Source organism: Pongo pygmaeus, chromosome 7 (genome assembly GCF_028885625.2).
Source record: "Pongo pygmaeus isolate AG05252 chromosome 7, NHGRI_mPonPyg2-v2.0_pri, whole genome shotgun sequence".
Taxonomy (NCBI): Eukaryota; Metazoa; Chordata; class Mammalia; order Primates; family Hominidae; genus Pongo; species Pongo pygmaeus.
Window position 1 is genome coordinate 145,010,767 of NC_072380.2, and position 17,367 is coordinate 145,028,133.

Consider the following 17,367-nt stretch of genomic DNA (forward strand, 5'->3'; position numbering starts at 1 on the left):
TAGCCGAGCTCATTCTGCACACATGGATAACAAGGGCATGACAGCCACCTGTGTTGCAGGCAGAGTCCAGCTGATGCAGAGGAAGGCTCATGGACTCCCTATGCATCTGCAAGGCCCATCTTCAGTGTTTGACTTAGGTGTAAGTTACGTAAATGCTTGAGATCAATTTCCTCATAAGTAAAAGAGAGGTACAACTCATCCTTGAATTAGGTCATTTTTTATAGTCACTCAGCAAATACATGTGGGGTACATCTTACATTTCAAGCAGAGTATTAGCCTTGTGGAGCTCACGGTCTAGAGACGAAGAGAGGATTTAACAGGTGTATATGTAAATATGTATCATATTTATGTCATATATAAAATAAGAACCTTATTATATTTGTATATATACATAACAACTTTTAAATCAGTTTATTGAAAAGAACTCAAGCCCATAGTCGGTTATAAAGCTGTCGCTTATGAGGGCTGTCTTGACTGTTTTGATTTATGAGGATTTGTTTGAGGAATAAAAGCTCAGTTGAATTCGTACAATGAGTGGGAGGTTGGCTTTGATAATTTTATGCTTCCTTCTCAGGCTCTCTGATTCTAAGGTTAATCAGAAGGAAGAGAGCCAACTTCTACTGTGGGCTTACTAGGGGCCGAGCGTTATAAAGTATATATGCTTTATTAGGGAAGTTCTGAGTCCTACCTCAGGGCATCATGAGTTGGGCATCTAAACTAGGTGAGAAGGGACGGGAGGGTGTCAGCTGCCTTCACTTTCATGAGAATCAAATAAGATGACATATGTAAAATGCTTCGCATAAAATTATCAAAGCCAACCTCCCAGTCATTGTAAGAATTCAGCTGGGCTTATGCTCCACAAACAAGTCCACGTAAATCAAAACATTCAAGACAGCCCTTATAAAGCCATAGCTTTATAACTAAATATGGACTTGAGCTTTTTCCAATAACCTGACTGGAAAGTCATTTTTCTTATCCCCAATATAGCACCAGCATGTTAAGTTACAGAGAATATAATTCTTTCATCAGGCTGACAAATAAACAAGTGTATGAGCTACCTATGCTAGAAGAAGGCGATAAGATAAACTCCAAATCTGACTCTATTTAGAAATATGAATAAAGGCTGGGCCCGGTGGCTCATCCCTGTAATCCCAGCACTATGGGAGACCAAGATGGGCGGATCACCTGAGGTCAGGAGTTCGAGACTAGCTTGGCCAACATGGTGAAACCCCGTCTCTACTAAAAAAGATACAAAAATTAGCCGGGTGTGGTGGTGCTCACCTATAATTCCAGCTACTTGGGAGGCTGAGGCAGGAGAATCACTCGAACCCAGGAAGCAGAGGTTTCAGTGAGCCAAGATTGTGCCACTGCACTCTAGCCTGGGCAACAGAGCAAAACTTCATCTCAAAAAACAAAAAAAAAAAAAAGAAAAAGAAAAAAGAGAAATATGAATAAAGGAAGGTTGGAACACCAGGTGGCTGTCAGCCTGTTGAAGAAGCTATTGTAAGGTGGAAAATGCATACCAACAAGTGTGACTCTAATGCACACATACATTCCTGACATTCTGTAGTCACCTGATTCCCCACCTCCTGCGTAAAGGAATTGATTCCTCTGTTGACAATTCTTGCATCCCATCTCCAGATCTCATTTCCACCTGTAGGCTGTGCAGCCATAATCACATCTGGCTTCTCAACTGCTAACGCATCAGCCAATCTGACTCTGTCCCAACCCTAGATGAAGGAGACTGAGTGACTTACATAATGACTTTGCTCTTCTTCTCTGAGGTGGGTGAGCCACCAAACACCCAGCAACTCTGACCGTGAGAAATAATGGGATAGATTTTCCCTCTGTGCTCTTGGCAGAGTGGGGGGGTTCTTGAATGGGACATGAGCAAGTTGATGACAAGATATCAGAAGCCCCTTTTCTAGGGAGGCATCCCCAGGAAAGCCTCAAAATGCATCTATCTGAGCCCTAATTAAACCGGAAGTGCTGAATCCAGGGCACAGTGATATCTGAATGCATATTTCAATGAATTTTGTTCATGTCTGTATAGAAAAGCCTCTAAAGGTAGATTTAATAATTCACTTGCAGTGTCAAAATCTGCACGATTTAAAACCCTGTTGGTCATGAAAGAAGGAAAGCAAAGAACACCCTGTTGGGAGTCTTGAGACCTTGATCATCTACTCCTGGTGCTTATGGGGTGTGTGATGTGGGATGAGCCTGTCCTCTCCAGGGACCTTGGTTTCCACAGAATTATCTGCAGAGATCTCTGTGGTGTCCTTTCACTCTGCCTCTGGGAGCCATGAGGTGCTGAAGATTCTCTAGTGAATGTCCTGACAGCATTACTGTCATTCATCTAACCCTCCTTTATGATCTCCTCAAAGGCCCTTACAGTCCAAAGTGGGTCCAGGAAAAAATCATGTGGTCCATTTGAAAACACATCCAAAGGAAACAGAACTGACACTGTCAGTAATTGTCTCTTCCAAGTGGGATTTTGTGTGGATGGGACTTCATGGAAACACTTGGGAGGATTTGACTTGGCCTCCCAAAGGCCATTGATCTCAAGCGGCTCCCCTATAAGGTAGTCAAGGGTCCTCTCACCTCCTCTGCCCGAATTCTGTCAACACTAGAAGGAGAGCATTTGGACTTAGTGTCCAGGAGATTGACTGTAAGGACTCACAAGTGATTGGTCAATAATAATAGTTTAAAAATGGTTTCTACATGTCATATAGGTATATAGATAGATGTGGTTTACTGGGAAACCTCCTCAGTCATGAGGCTCATGAATTACAGTCTCGAGTCAACTTACCATCTGTGAGCCCAAGAAGCAGACGAAGTGATATATCATGAAAATAACATGGTCTTAATATTCGGACCTGACTTTGAATTTTGGTCTTGCCACTCAATCTCAACCCAACCTCTCCGAGCCACAATCTCCTCATCCACAAGGGATGATATTAGGGCCTATTTTACATTGTGGTTGTGAAGACCAAATGAGATAACATATGCAGAACTCCTGACACAGAACCCAGACCCTCAATAAGAGGCTGCTGCCATGATTCCTATTAAGTTTCCCTCAGATCAACCAGAAGGAAACCAGGCAGAGGACTATGGTGGTTAGCAACAATGTGACCCCAAAGACTTTATCTTGGGACCAGCATGGCCTCCCATGGGGCCCTGCACCATACAGAACAGGACGCTCTGTCTTGACACAGAGATGGGAAGAAGGGAATTCATAATCAGAAACTTACCTGGATGCTGCCTCCAGCTGTTCTTTCCTAGAAAGAGAAGAGGGAGAAAAAATAAAGCATAAATTACGTGAAACAGCTGTATCCTTCCTCAAAAGATTGCTGTAAAGCTTCTCTCTGAAGATGATGGAGCAGAGTTGAGCTCTAGGACAGGATGGTCAGTGTGGAGGGAACCAATGAAGGAGGTGGGTTTACCCATCCAGACCCCAGCCCATGCTACTCCCATTGGCTCTGAGGTTTTCAGGGCTCTTTTCAGCCACTCATTCATTCATTTATTCATCCAGAAAATGGTTGCTGAGCACTTACTCTACCCTAGCTCTCATGTTGAGCTCGGGAAATTTATTTGGTGGTGGAGACAGACCAGGAAACCAGGAATGTCATAATGTAGCAGTCACACACACCCATAACTTTGTCACTACCATTGTCATCATAGCGAACATTGTCTTAACTCAATTAATCCTCATCACAACCCTATGAAGTACTATTATCATCCCATTTCCCTGAGGAGAAAATTGAGGCACAGAGGGATTAAATGAATTGCTCAAGGGCTCACAGTTAGGAGGTAGCAAAGTCAGGATCCAAACCCAGGTGATCTGGCTCTGGAGCCCTCACTCCTAAATGGGAGGTGCACCAGCCGTGCTTTACACATATTCATGACTCCAAGCCTTTTCTCAGGCTCTCCTTCTGCCTGGAACTCCCTTCTTCTTTTCCCTGCTTGGAACAGTCCTACTCATCCTTTATGTCCACCTGGAGGGGCCCTCCTAGGGGTTCTTATTCAATTGCCCAAGGTCTAGACTGAGCAAATCCCCTCACAAGTGGAATGGTACTCTGTCATTATCACGTGGATCACATCGTAGTAGAATTACATGTAGTCTGGTTTTTTTTTTTTCTTGTCTAAAATATGAGCACTCTGGAGCCCAGCACATGAGACTGCTCACTAAATGTTGAAAGAATGACTGGCCTAACATGGGGATCCATGGGTGGGAGGGATGAAGACAGAACAAGAGAATTGTGGCAGAGAAGTAAAAGAGTTAAGAATTTCTGCTTTGAGGGTCAGCTCAGCATTTAGTTACAGTGTGGCCTTGGGCTGGCCATACATTCTCTGGGCCTGTTTCCCCATGAGCACAATAAAGTGATGAGTTAGTTGATCACAAAGCAGGTGGATACAGAAAGCTGTGACTCTCTAGGATGTTCTGGGTCTCTGAGGCCAGGAGAAGTAGGAAAGGTAGTAAGGGGAAGGAAAGGGCAAGGGGGCAGCTGAAGGGCATATTGGAAGAGAAGGCATGGTAGGGAGAAAGTTTAAAGGATTAGCACTGTCCATTCCTCTTTCACTCTCCACAATGAGTATTTCATGCTTCCTCCTCTACCATCAGACTTCTCTCACTTCTCCACCTTCCTCCCAGCTGATGACCTTGACTCCCCTCTCACTGAGATCTACCCATGGTCTCACCATCTGGCTCCACCCACTGGACTTCTGTTTTGTGCCAATGGATGAAGGGCCCATGCTCCTAATGAAGGCCCATACTCTACAGACCAGGCCATCTCTGCTCCTCTCTCCTCTAGTCTTTCCCCTTCTCCCATATGCACACTTATCCTTCTCTACTAGACCCTTTCCATCAAAGAAAAAAATTCTTGGCCTCACATCCACTCCAGCTGTCACCCACACTCACTGAACCCACTTGCTCATTTCCTCATGTCATCTGGCTTCTGTGTCCAGTGCTCTACTGAGATTGCTCTAGCCAAAGCCCCAGCCAACTCCAAGTCACAACATCCCATGAGCACATCCCTATCTTAACTTCACTACCCTTATGATAGGAAAGGACCAGTGCAGTTGACCTGTCCAGTTAACTGTTAGATCCCCAATACCAAATAGAGTGCACATAAGGGATGATCAATAAATATATGCTAAATGAATGGACTAAATGAATAAAAGGGTTTTAACAACATTCCAGAGTGTTCTAGATCATGGTTGCTAACAGTGGTTTCCCAGGGCAGTAATTCGGGGGCTTCCTTTCCCCTTCAGCATCAATACTCCCTTGCGGCCCAGATTCAATCAGCCCAGACTGAACACTTGCTATGGGCTAGGGACTAAGACAGCTACTCTCACACATTTTACTCAGTTTGACCACCCAAACAACAATCTTCGAAAATGGGTCTTATTATCCAAACAACCCTTGTGTCATCTTACTTTTATCCAGTTTTCTCCCTAAATAATGTTTTCTTTCCAGAGATACAATGCAAAATAAAAACATAGGTTTTGGCACAAGACCTGGGTTCCAATCTTTGTTCCATCATTTATCAGCTGAGCGATATTAAGCAAGCTAATTAATCTCATTGACTCTCTTATTCTTTACCTATAAAAACGGGGTTATGAAAAATGGAGTTACCCCTTCTACTTACCTTCCAGGACATCCTAAAGCTTAAATAAGATAGTATGTATGAAAGCAGATCCAATGTTATTTGGCCATAGGAAATGACTAGTGCATATAGTCCCCTTTCTCCATTTCTAAGCACTCCAATAATCTTGACCCTGGTCATAAAAGGAACAAGTCCTGGTTACACAATGAACTACCTGTCCTTGGTCAAGTATTTTCTACATCGTGGATGAAGTCTTCTCATTTCCATTTCAGTTCTCATAGCTAACAATTCCAGAGCTATGCTGTCCAATAGAGTAGTCATTAGTCACAGAAGGTTATTTACTTTAAAATTAAAAAATCTGTTCCTCAATTGCACTGCTAACAGTCAAATTCTCACTAGCCACACGAGGCTAGTGGCTACCATATTGAACGGTGCAGCTACAGAAAATGAAAAGTCAGACATAATTCCACTCTCTCTACCAGGAATAAAACAATGCACATGCTCTGTTGACAAAAAGCAATGTCTGATTTTTAACAGCTTCCCTCATCCCTGCTTGTATATAAGAATGTATAATCTGCCATCACTCCTACCCCAGCATCTTCCTGTACCCCCTCGGACTCTTATGACCAACTTGTACTAAGTCCATTCAGTCTCCACTGGTCAGCAGATCAGAAGACCTGGGTTTGCACTCAGTTATGCCAAACATGGTATGTGGCCTGAACTTCTTGGGGGTTCCTGACTTCTGGGGGCTCTCAGGTTTTTCTCATAGAAAATTGGGTTTGGACTTGAAACTCTTTGAAATTCTTTGCAATTCCAAAACAATGAGTTTATAATTATAATTTGTAATAAAAAAAAATAAGAACAGACCACCATCATCCATCATTGCTAGCCCCCAAAACACAGATACTTGCAAATTAACAAAGAACTACACTAAGCTGAAAATTGTGATATGGCATCATGTTGCAGATGGGCTACGCAACTTCATCCTTCCAAACCTTTGGCAGGAATCTAAAATGGTGCAGCCACTATGGAAAACAGTCTGGCAGTTCCTCAGGAAGTTAAACATAGACTTACCAATCCTACTCCTAGGCATATACCCAAGAGAGTTGAAAACATATGTCCACAGAATGTGTATGTGAATGTTCATAGTAGCATTATTCACAAAAGCCAAAAAATGGGAACAACTCAAATTTCCAACACCTGATGAATCATTAAACACAATGTGGTATATATAATCAAATATTATTTGGCTATAAAAAGGAAAAAGATTCTGATAGGCGCTACAACACAAATGAAACATGAAAACATTATGCAAAGTGAAAGAAACCATGCATAAAAGAAAGACAATATATTATATGATTTCATTATACTATGAAATGTTCAGGATAGGTGAAATAAAGACAGAAAGTAGATAGTGATTGCAGGGGCTGAGGAGAAGAGGGAACCAGGAGTATCTGCTCATTGGGACAGAATTTCTTCCTGGGATAATAAAATTGTTCTAGAATTAGATAGTGGTGATTGATACCCCACTTTGTGAATATACTCAAAACCACTGAACTGTTCACTTTAAAAGGGTACCTTTTATGGTATGTAAAATCCTCTTGTGAGTTTTGAAATGTATCTGAAGAAAGTTGTTATTAAAACAAGCATAAACAAAAGACAAGAAAACCTTTAGGAGGTAGGTAAGAAAACACCAGTGTGTTGTCAGCTACTTCTTTGCCATTAACATACAGAGTGGGTTGGAATTCAGGGACTTTCTTTTCCCAAGGGACTGCCTTGCTTCAGAATGGTTGCTAAATGAATTTCTCTAGGGACATTATATTTTTGTCCTTCAAAAAAGAAAGAAAGAAATGTATTCTCTTAGTTTAAAAACCATTCTCATATCACAGCAGCTGTCTGCAGCACAATGTATTCCTCCAAGTCTCTGACAGCTAGGACAATGCCTTATTTATAATACATCAACCCAAAAGAATGGGCCCATTGCCAACACCTTGGGATGCATACCAAATGGAAATTGTCTTGGTTCTGCATCCAAAGTGTTCTTGTTTGAGTTCAAGGTCACTGTGGTCTCTTAAGTGGAAGTCATCTGCCCATTCTAAGAAGATCCTGCTTTATGCTATCCCAAATCCTCAATGATTTTAACAGGGATAGCATTTTAGAATCAAATGGAAACATGGAAGTCATGTTCTGAGCAAGTAAGTCTAGTTACAAGTAAGTATACCCAAACTTTCCCATTCTTTTATTGAAGACTTGCTTCCTCTGACCCCTCTAACTCTCCCACCAGTCATGGGTCCCTTTTGCCTGTTCTCTTTCAGGTCCTCCTTCTACTCTCCCTTCTAACTGCTTTTACCTTGGTCTAGGCCCTCATTTCCTCTTACTCTGAACCCTGCAATATTTGCTAGCTGATCTCCTTGCTTTGACTTGAGTCCATAGATCCATCCTCCACACTCTTTGCTATCATCTTCCTGAAAAGTGGATCTACTGATGTCATTCTCTGGCTCATCTAGCTTCTCATTGCCTTCAGGATCAAAGTTAGATTCCTCTGAAAGTCACCCGTGTCCCTCCATGGTTGTCCCAGTGATTAATACATACAAGGGGATCAAAAATATTAGTAGACGGAGTGCCCTGAGTGTCCTGAACAGAAAGTGGCACCTGCCACCAGAACCTTTTGAGGAGTGAAAGCAAGATAGGAGGTGTGTGGTGGTGGTGATCAGGGGCCCAATCTTTCAGGGTCCTGGAGGTCATGGTCCGGTTTTGGACTTTCTTTACTTTGTCATGGTCACCGACTGGAAGGTTTTATGCCGGAAAATGAGTTGCAATTCTCTTCTATTTCCATAATCTGGAGATGGGAGTAGAAAGAGAAATTGAGGATAATGAATGTGTGTGTGTGTGTGTGTGTGTATGTGTTTGCAGAGGAGTTGTGGCTGGGCACAGAGAGAGCCCCCTATTAGTAGCATTGGGTTATATGAGGGTCCACTGAACCTGTAGACACAATGACAGAAACTTGCTTTGAGGCAGGTTCCAGCCCCAAATATGAGGCTAACTGTCCATCTATGCTTCTTTCCAAGTCAAGGGTTCTAGGAGTCCAGCACACTACCCATACACTTAACAATCTGAGCTTAGGCCCCTAGTATCAAAAACAAAAAAAATGCAGTCTGTTCTAGAAGCTCAAGTAGTGAAAAGACCATGGGCTTTGAAGGCTTCCAGATGTAGCTGACATTGGTTCAAAGTGTCAGAGCCTGACTCTGCTAGCTTCTCTGAAAGTAGCCTGGGAGTACAAACCATTCAGCCTGGCTCCAGGTGTGGACTCTGGGCCACTGGCTCAGCCCCACCCCAGGGGCTCCTGTTCAGGATGCATTTACCATCACACCTCCATCAGAATTGCTGAAAGTGGAGGCCAGATCTACCTGTGCACAATAACCCCATTAAGTCTGATGCACCTCAAATCTTCTGACTTATTTTATAGGGTACCTGTGGGGAATAAATGAAATATGAACTCGAATGCCTAGAGCATAGTGGGCATCCAATGCATATTAATTTCACCTTCCCTTTTCCATAACCATAGAAAAAGGTTCTTATTTTTCTCTGAGATCTTTAGTTCAATCTCCCACCTCTGAGAACATGAAACAGCGTCTCTAGGTGGCCAGAGGACTCTTCCTGCTGTCCTCTTCTGCATTTCCTTTCCTGGAGTCAGAGTAGTCTGTGGGTGCAGGCCATACCCAGGTTGGAGGAACATCCAAGATTTCAGGGTGGTTCATTGTGTGGGCTGCCCACTTCCTCAACCCACTGATCCTGCTCACACATTGATCGGACCTTTCCTTATCAGCCACTCCATGCCACTCTGTGCTGGCTAACTGGGAAGCCCTGGCTGCACAGAGGAATCACCTGGGGAGCATCAAATATACTGATGCTGGGGCCCCAGCCCTGAGGATTCTGACTTAATTAGCTTGAGGTGTGGCCTAGGCATCAGATTTTTTTTCTTTATTTTTATTTATTTATTTTTTTTTTGAGAAAAGGTCTCACGCTCACTGTGTTGCCCAGGCTGAAGTGCTGTGGCACAATCTCTGGTCACAGAAACCTCCATTTCCTGGGTTCAAGCAATTCTCCTGCCTCAGCCTCCTGAGTAGCTGGGATTACAGGCACGCACAACCACGCCCGGCTAATTTTTGCATTTTTAGTAGAAACGGGATTTCACCATGTTGGCCAGGCTAGTATGGAACTCCTGACCTCAGGTGATCCACCCGCCTCGGCCTCCCAAAGTGCTGGGATTATGGGCATGAGCCACCACGCCCAGCCAGAACTGTTTAAGCTACCAGATAATTCTAGTGTGCAGCCCAAATTGGGAAACATTGCCCTGAAGAGTGTTCTCCAGGGACCCGTGAGGCCACAGACAAAAATACAGACCACAGGAGAGATGGCTGGTCACGCCTTGAGCATTCAGGTGAGTCCCCACTTGCCTGAAGAAAGGAAAAGAGACGACTGATTCATAAAATCTCCACGTCGCCACCAGGTCAATCCTGTTGGGGTTGGTAGCATAATACCTCCAGGCAGCCTGAGGGGCAGAAAAGAGGGGCAACAATGAGTGGGCACCACCTGAAACTTTCGCACAGAATTCCACACCATCAAAACAACGTTTAAGCCCTGGACTCCTAAGAATTTGAATGTGCATTGAGCCAACATTCAGAAAAACCGAGATTCTTGGCTTTTTGAAGCTACTTTGGGAAGAAAAACTTCCTTCACCATCTTGGAACTATAATTGGTGCTGTGGTGAGTGGGGGAATGGAGAGATGAACTGGAGTGGAGGAAGAGAAGAGAGTGATAGGCATAAAATCCCTGAAAGGAACAAGTACTAAAGGCCAGTGCTATGGCTCACGCCTGTAATCCCAGCACTTTGGGAGACCAAGGTGGGAGGATCACTTGAGGCCAAGAGTTGGAGACCAGCCTGGGCAACATAATGAAACTTCATCTCTACAAAAAAAAAAAAAAAAAAAAAAAAAAAAGAACAAAGCTGGGCACGGTGGCACGTGCCTGTAGTTCCAGCTACCTGGGAGGCTGAAGTGGGAGGATAAATTGAGCCCAGGAGGTCGAGGCTGCAGTGAGCCGTGATCACACCACTGCACTCCAACCTGGGTTGTAGAGTAAAAGACCCTGTCTCAAAAAAAAGTAAACAATAAAATATTTAAAAATAAACAGAAACAAGTGCCACTCTTTCCAGAAGGTTCCCTGAGGCTTCTCAGTCAAATAGATATGAGAACAGAGTCTTTTGTACCATTTCTGGGTGCAAGAGAGAGCCTAGGAAATGAGGTTTTGACTCAAATATCCTAGAATCTCTAGGATTCTCTGATGGTTTGGGGTATGGGGAGTTAATGGGACAGGCTCTTGGAAACTGGGACAGGCCTAGGAACCACAATATGCAGGATGACATCACGCACCATCTAGAGTCAGGCACACAGACCCACAGAGACACTCACTACAACTGAGAAAGCTCACCAGTGGGTGGCCATGCCCTCGCACGCAGGCAGCTGTAGATAGGACACTCTGTTTTCCTATTCACTGTGCCCTCATCCTCCAATAACCCATTAAAACAAAGCAGGAACTCCCTCTGAAATATAAGAGGGAACACTTCTGCCTCTCTCATCACCTCTCACTGCTCCCTGCAACCCCCAGCCCATGTGAGGCTAGTGATGGAGACGGAAGGCTGGCAGGTGCATGTTCAACATCCTCTGGTCCATGGTTGTCTCCTGGGCAGCACAAATGGGAAAAGTGGTTTAATATTTTGCACATGTAAGGCATCTCTTTCTCTCTTGGCTTATGGGCTCTCTGCTTGGCAGATGTGACAGAGACTGTTCTCCCTGTAGCTGATTGGCTAAGTACCTGGACTTTAGGCTGACTCTTCCCTATGGGTCCCTAGGTCAAATCTGAGGGGAAGCAGAAGAAGAAGAAAGCCTAGTACAGCCCCAGGTCCAAGCCAAATTCTTAACTCCAACACACCATCAGTAAAAAAGCTGAGGCCAGGTGCCACAACTCATGCCTATAATCCCAGAACTCTGGGAGGCCGAAGCAGGAGGATGGCTTGAGTGCAGGAGTTTGAGACCAGCCTGGGCAACATAGTAAGACCTCATCTCTACAAAAAATAAATTTAAAAAATTAACCAGGTCTAGTGGTGTACATGGTAGTGCATGTGGTGGTGCATGTCTGTAGTCCCAACTACTCAGGAGGCTGAGGTGGGAGGATTGCTTGAGCCTGGGAGATGGAGGCTGCAGTGAGCTATGATCGCACCACTACACTCCAGCCTGGACAAGAGAGTCTCAAAAAAACTCAAAAAGCCACCATATCAAAAAAAAGCTGATAGGTTGATCCTTGAGTTCTGTGTCTATTTCTTGCTTGGCTTAGAAACTGAATGAGAGAGTGACAGGATTGTCACCTTCAGTACACAGAAGAACAGGTGAAATAGATACCCATGGAAACTCCCATAGCCATCCACAAGTAAGCATGTGCAAGCAGGCCTGCTCCTGCCTGGGTAAATTAATACACACACACACACACACACAGACACACAAGACACACAGACACACATGGAATCCTGGGTCCTGTCCCAGTTCATGAGTATGTCCCCTCCACATGTGCACACATGCACGCACACACACACACACACACACACACGTATGTGCATATGCATGGATCTTAATCCCATTCCAGTTCATTCCCAGGCAGACAGACCTGAATTAGCTCAGCAGCTGGCTTCCTCCTTTTCTCAAAGTGCTTCTGACGGTGTTGCTCCTGCACCTTGAGGGCCAGCCCGGACCCCAGGATGCCCTGGAGGGAGAGGCAGGCAGGCAGTCAGCCCCCAGCTAGACTCTCCCAGCATTCTTGCTCCATTGCCAGGGTAATGGGGACTGTAGGGCTCAATTGCACTCCAAGTCCCTGCAGTGACAACATTGTACAAAGAACGGAAGGGGGAAAGAGCCCTTCCTTCTCTTGAAGAGAGTAGGGAGCTTGGTTAAGTGAAATGAGCCTTGAAGTCAGGAAGACCTGGGTTCCAATTCTGACACTGCCACTTTCCAGGTGTGAGGGCCTGGGCAAGCCCCTTAGCCCTGTTGCATACTGGTTTTTTCTATAGGGAGGTGGGATAATAATACCTAATGCATGATTTTGTTAAGAAAAAAGTGAGATAATCTTTATAAACTGCCAGTAAGGGGTACTGCACAAAATTGATGCCCAGTAATGTTAACTGAATTTTAAAAATATTTTAGCTGCTTGAACTGTCACTTGATACTTTGACTATAGCCGGAACTTCCCAGAATTGGGATCTGTTTTGATTTTCAGGTCAGACGTGCCAGTGGATTAAGTGGCCAGAAACACACACTTTCCAAGCTGACAGAGAACTTGAAGATCTTGTAACATTCCTATGGCCCTGACTCATTGATGAGAAAACTGAGATTTAAGAAGGTCATTTGCTCAAGGTCAAATAGCTTAGGAAAAAAACCAACAAGGTAGGGCTGCAAATAGAGAAAGAACATCGCCAATGAAAGAATGGAAGATGAAGTGGGTGGCAGGGAGATTGTTACTTAAAAGTTTTTTTCAAGCTTCATGATTAAAAGCCAGGTTTTAAAACCAGTGGACTTGGGATTCCTGGCTCTACAACCCAGTAGCCTTGTGGCTGTAGAAAATTTACTAACCCAATTAAGTCTCGGGTTTCACATTTGAAAAACTGAGATAAAAACAGCACCCAACCCATAATGTTGCCATGAAGATTAAATGAAATGATGTGGGTAAAGCATTTGGCATGATTCAGGCACACAGTGAGTTCAACAAATGCAATCTGCTTTCATTATTATTACATATCTGGACACCGGGTGTTGGGGAAGTTACTCTATCATAGGTCAAGGCTTATTCTTGAGAGACATGTATTTTTTACATAAGCCAGTAAGTAACAGGACAAGAGAAGGGAGCTCACATAAATGAAGGACCTGCTCTGTGCAAGGCACTGGGAATGCATGAATGAAAAATATAATCCCAGAACCCAAGGAATTCACAGTCCTTTGGGGGAGGCAGATCTGGAAATGTGCAATCCTAGCATAGGGCCAGAAACTCCTTTACAGAATTATTCCCAGTTAAGCCCAGAGCAACTAACTCAGCCTAAAGAAGGCAGCATTGAAAGAGGAGTTGATGTGTGAAGAAATCTTTGGCAAAGGAAAGCAGCAGGGCCCGTGGCAGAAAGGCAGGATCATCATGCTTAAGGGAATGGCTAGGGAGTTGGTAGGGTATAAGAGGATAGAAGATGAGACTGGAAAGTTGAGCTGGCACCAGGCGGTAAGCGGTCCTGCACATCACATTGGGGATGTCATATTTCAAAGGTACTTACCGCTGGAAGGGCAAAAAAGGAGACGCCAATTAAGGAAAAGGTGGCAGCAATCAGACGGCCTTCCCACGTTTTGGGTGTCTTGTCTCCATAGCCAATGGTGGCCAGTGTGATCTGAAGAGAGAAGAGTTCAGACATGGAGTACCCCCTGGAGAGGAATATCAGGAACGTGTCAACTGAGCTCTACCTGTAAGCCTCTCCATCAGCTTGGGCAATGCTCCCATGCATAACAAGGTTCCCTTAGGAGAAAAGACACCAAGTACCTAGTAACTTATATGGATGCGTTGAGACTTGTTGATAACTTAAGGGTTTCCTACCTTAGTCAATCAGTCAACAAATATTTCAACAATTGCAAATGTGTATGTACACGAGCATTCATGTGTGTGTATATCTGTGAATTTGTGATTTTATTTATAGCCATATTTGTGAATATATGTGTGCTTGTGAGTATATTTGTATGTATTGTATATATATGTGTGCATGTCTAATGTCTGTGCATGTGTCTGTTCTGGTGTGTTTAGTATATTCCTGTGTGTGTTTACATGTTTATGTTATCAGTATATGTGTACTTATGCGTGTGTATCTGCATGTGAAAGGCAGGATTATCAGAGCAGTTGACAGTGTGGCCTCCGGAGCCTAACTGTCTGATTTCAAATCCCAGGTTAGCCACTTACTGGCTGAAAGACCTTGAAGCTACTTAACTTCTTCATGCTTCAGTTTCCCTACTTTTAAAAAGAGCTAATGATAGAAGTTGTTTGAGTTTAAAGTAGGTTAGTGAAAGTGAAGCACCCAGAGAGATGCTCTGGAGCAAAGAAAGCCTTCAGTGAATGCCAGCTTTAGTACTGTGTGTCCTTGTGGGTGTAGGGTTGTGCACACACAGGTCTGTGTGAGCACACATGTGTATCTGTCACTGGGTTTGTTTGCACATGCATGGCTTGGCTGAAAATAGCCTATGACTAATAAGGCTAAGTCTATAAACGACCATGCAACCAGGCTGTTCCAAGTCCTGGCTTCTTATAAACACTAGAGAAAAGTCAATTCCAAGTGCTCACCCCGAAGGAGGGTCTCCTGTCAGCAGGTTCCGAGCTGAAAGAGATCTAGACTCTTACCTCTGACTGCAGAATGCAGCTGCCTGGCTGAGCATGCTCATGTGATGCCCTCCACCTCTCTCTGACTCTTGACAGTCAATCTCACAGAGTTGGCCTCCAAGGTAGTGACTCACCAGGCCCCACCACAGGGCATCTGCATAGGTCTCAAACTCCTCTTTCATCTCCTCTCCTTGTGCATCCACCTCTGGGACATCTTTCTCAACCAGGTAGACAAGAAATGAAGAAAGGATGAGTGTCAGGAAACCGATGTACCAGGCCGTGATGAGTTCCTGCAAGAATGAGCAGTGGACATGAAAAGTGGTCACTGGGGAGTCATTGAGTGGATGCTGGAGCCAGACACACCAGAGTTAGAGTCCAAGTTTACCAGCTCTGTGACTGTGGCCAAATCACTCACCTTCTCTGATCTTCATCTTCCATCACTGTAAAATGGGATCATTAACATGGTAGTTATTTCATCATTAATTAACAGAACAAGTGTATGGCTCCAGGAGGACAGGAAGATTTCTAGCTTAGGGCTACTTCAATATCACAGCTCAAGAGGCTTCAGAGGAAGACAAGAAGGCAGGAGGAAGTGGCTGCTTCTTCTGATACAAGGCTCAGGACTCAGGAGACTTGGGTCTATGCAAGACTGCGTAGAGCAAGGAGAAAGCTCAGTACAACCAGGAAAGCAGGGTCTCTGTCCAGAGACCCAGCCCTGACACCAGTTTATGGTGTGGCCTTGGGCAAATTCTCCTCTTCTCCCAAATCTTAGTATCTTCATGTTTTAAATGAAGGGACAGAGCCACAGAGTTCCTGAAATTGTTTTGTGTACCACTGGTGAAATGCAGCTTTACATTAAATATTGATTTAGAGCCTATGCAAAAGAAGCAAAAGAAGGCATCAAGCCTGTAATTTCATGGATATTATCACATAATAGACTAGGACATATGACGAAGTAAACAAGAGTAAGGTGATTTAATGAAAAGTGTTAAGTAATAGTCAAGATGGTATGTATGGAAACTTCACTGAAGTTTCAAAACCCCTAATGGAGACAAGACCTAATGCTCCTTCCAGTTCCAACTTTCTCTCTTTCTCTCACTCTATTCCAGTTTCAAGGTTTATCATAGTAGGTTGGGCAGGAAGAAAGGCAAGGTTATTGGTGAACACAATCTGGAGATTTAAGACTGTCTATCGTTCTTGCTGAGTCATCTCAGAGAACAAAGTTGTTCACATTGATATCCTTCCTATATCTGACCATCTGCAGCCAGTTAGCTGGCCCTTCTGAGCCAACAGAATCTTCCTGACAGGGTTGCTTCCTGCCTCCCTGCAGGACTTGGCTCACATGGGTCCCACAGTCTGAATAGCCGTCCCACACTGGGACCAGCCAAAGAGCATGGAGTCATCTTCAGACTCATGTCACCTCCACTATGAAATTTTTCTAGATGTTTGCTCCCCCAATGAAAGATAGAGTTCAGCTGTGGTTCCTTTATTCCCCCCCCCCCCCATTTTCTAAATATACTTCTCCAAGCCTCCAACATTTTATTATGCTCATTTGCTATTATGCTCTGGCCTTGCCCACAGCATCACATACACATTGTACTGGTGTGAGTTTGGTCTATAGCAGAGGGGTTCGCTTAGATAATACAGGCAACCCAGCCAGCCATTCTCTTTGGTGAGTGAGGTTGTGCTGCAGGGAATTTGAGGACGGAAACATACATGGACTAGTCCTTCCCCAGTGATTGCCTGAGCATAAGCCTCTTGCCTATGGAGTGTGGTCCTAGTGCTTATATGCTTTTTCATACTCTCTGGCCCCCAAATGCAAGTCAGAAGTTTCATCTGGCACTTAACCAAAGAAACAGTTGTCTGTTTCTGTGTGCACATAAAAACTGACTGTTCTGGATTAATATGAGATGGTATAACAGTCACCAACAAGGAGTGAAAATGGGTCCTAATTCTGTACTTTGGAGTCATTTACTTTGCAGTTATTCCAAATAATTCTGACTTTATACAATTTTTGCCAGCAGCTCTGTGGCAGAACCTGTGACTGTTCCCCAACAGGTAGCTCCTCTACCTGCTGAGGCTCCTCCCCTGCAGTCAAGTTGAGGCTAAGGGACTGGGGTCCAGCCAATACGGAAAAGTGATGGGAGTGAAACCCTCCTTGTCCCTTAAATCCGTTCTGCAGGATTCTCCAGGTTCCTTTCCCCTGCCTTGGTGACTCAAGTCCTCATAATTCAAGATGAAAGGGGCCCACCCAGCACACATCAGATACACTGTAAGCCAGAAGATGTCTAGGTTTTTGTGCTGGGTGGTG

At 44.2% G+C, this 17,367-nt stretch overlaps 1 protein-coding gene across 2 annotated transcripts in view; it reads right to left on the reverse strand.

Annotated features, from left to right (window-relative positions):
- KCNQ3 (potassium voltage-gated channel subfamily Q member 3) overlaps positions 1-17,367 on the reverse strand; it is a 364,542-nt gene that overhangs the window by 39,347 nt on the left and 307,828 nt on the right. For both annotated transcript variants that reach the window (XM_054498084.2, XM_054498085.2), the window contains exons 5-9: positions 15,191-15,346; positions 13,972-14,082; positions 12,327-12,422; positions 10,064-10,158; positions 3,252-3,278 (exon numbers count right to left, since the gene is read on the reverse strand). In XM_054498084.2, the coding sequence (XP_054354059.1) occupies positions 3,252-3,278; positions 10,064-10,158; positions 12,327-12,422; positions 13,972-14,082; positions 15,191-15,346 (485 nt within the window). The remainder of the gene's footprint in view (positions 1-3,251; positions 3,279-10,063; positions 10,159-12,326; positions 12,423-13,971; positions 14,083-15,190; positions 15,347-17,367) is intronic.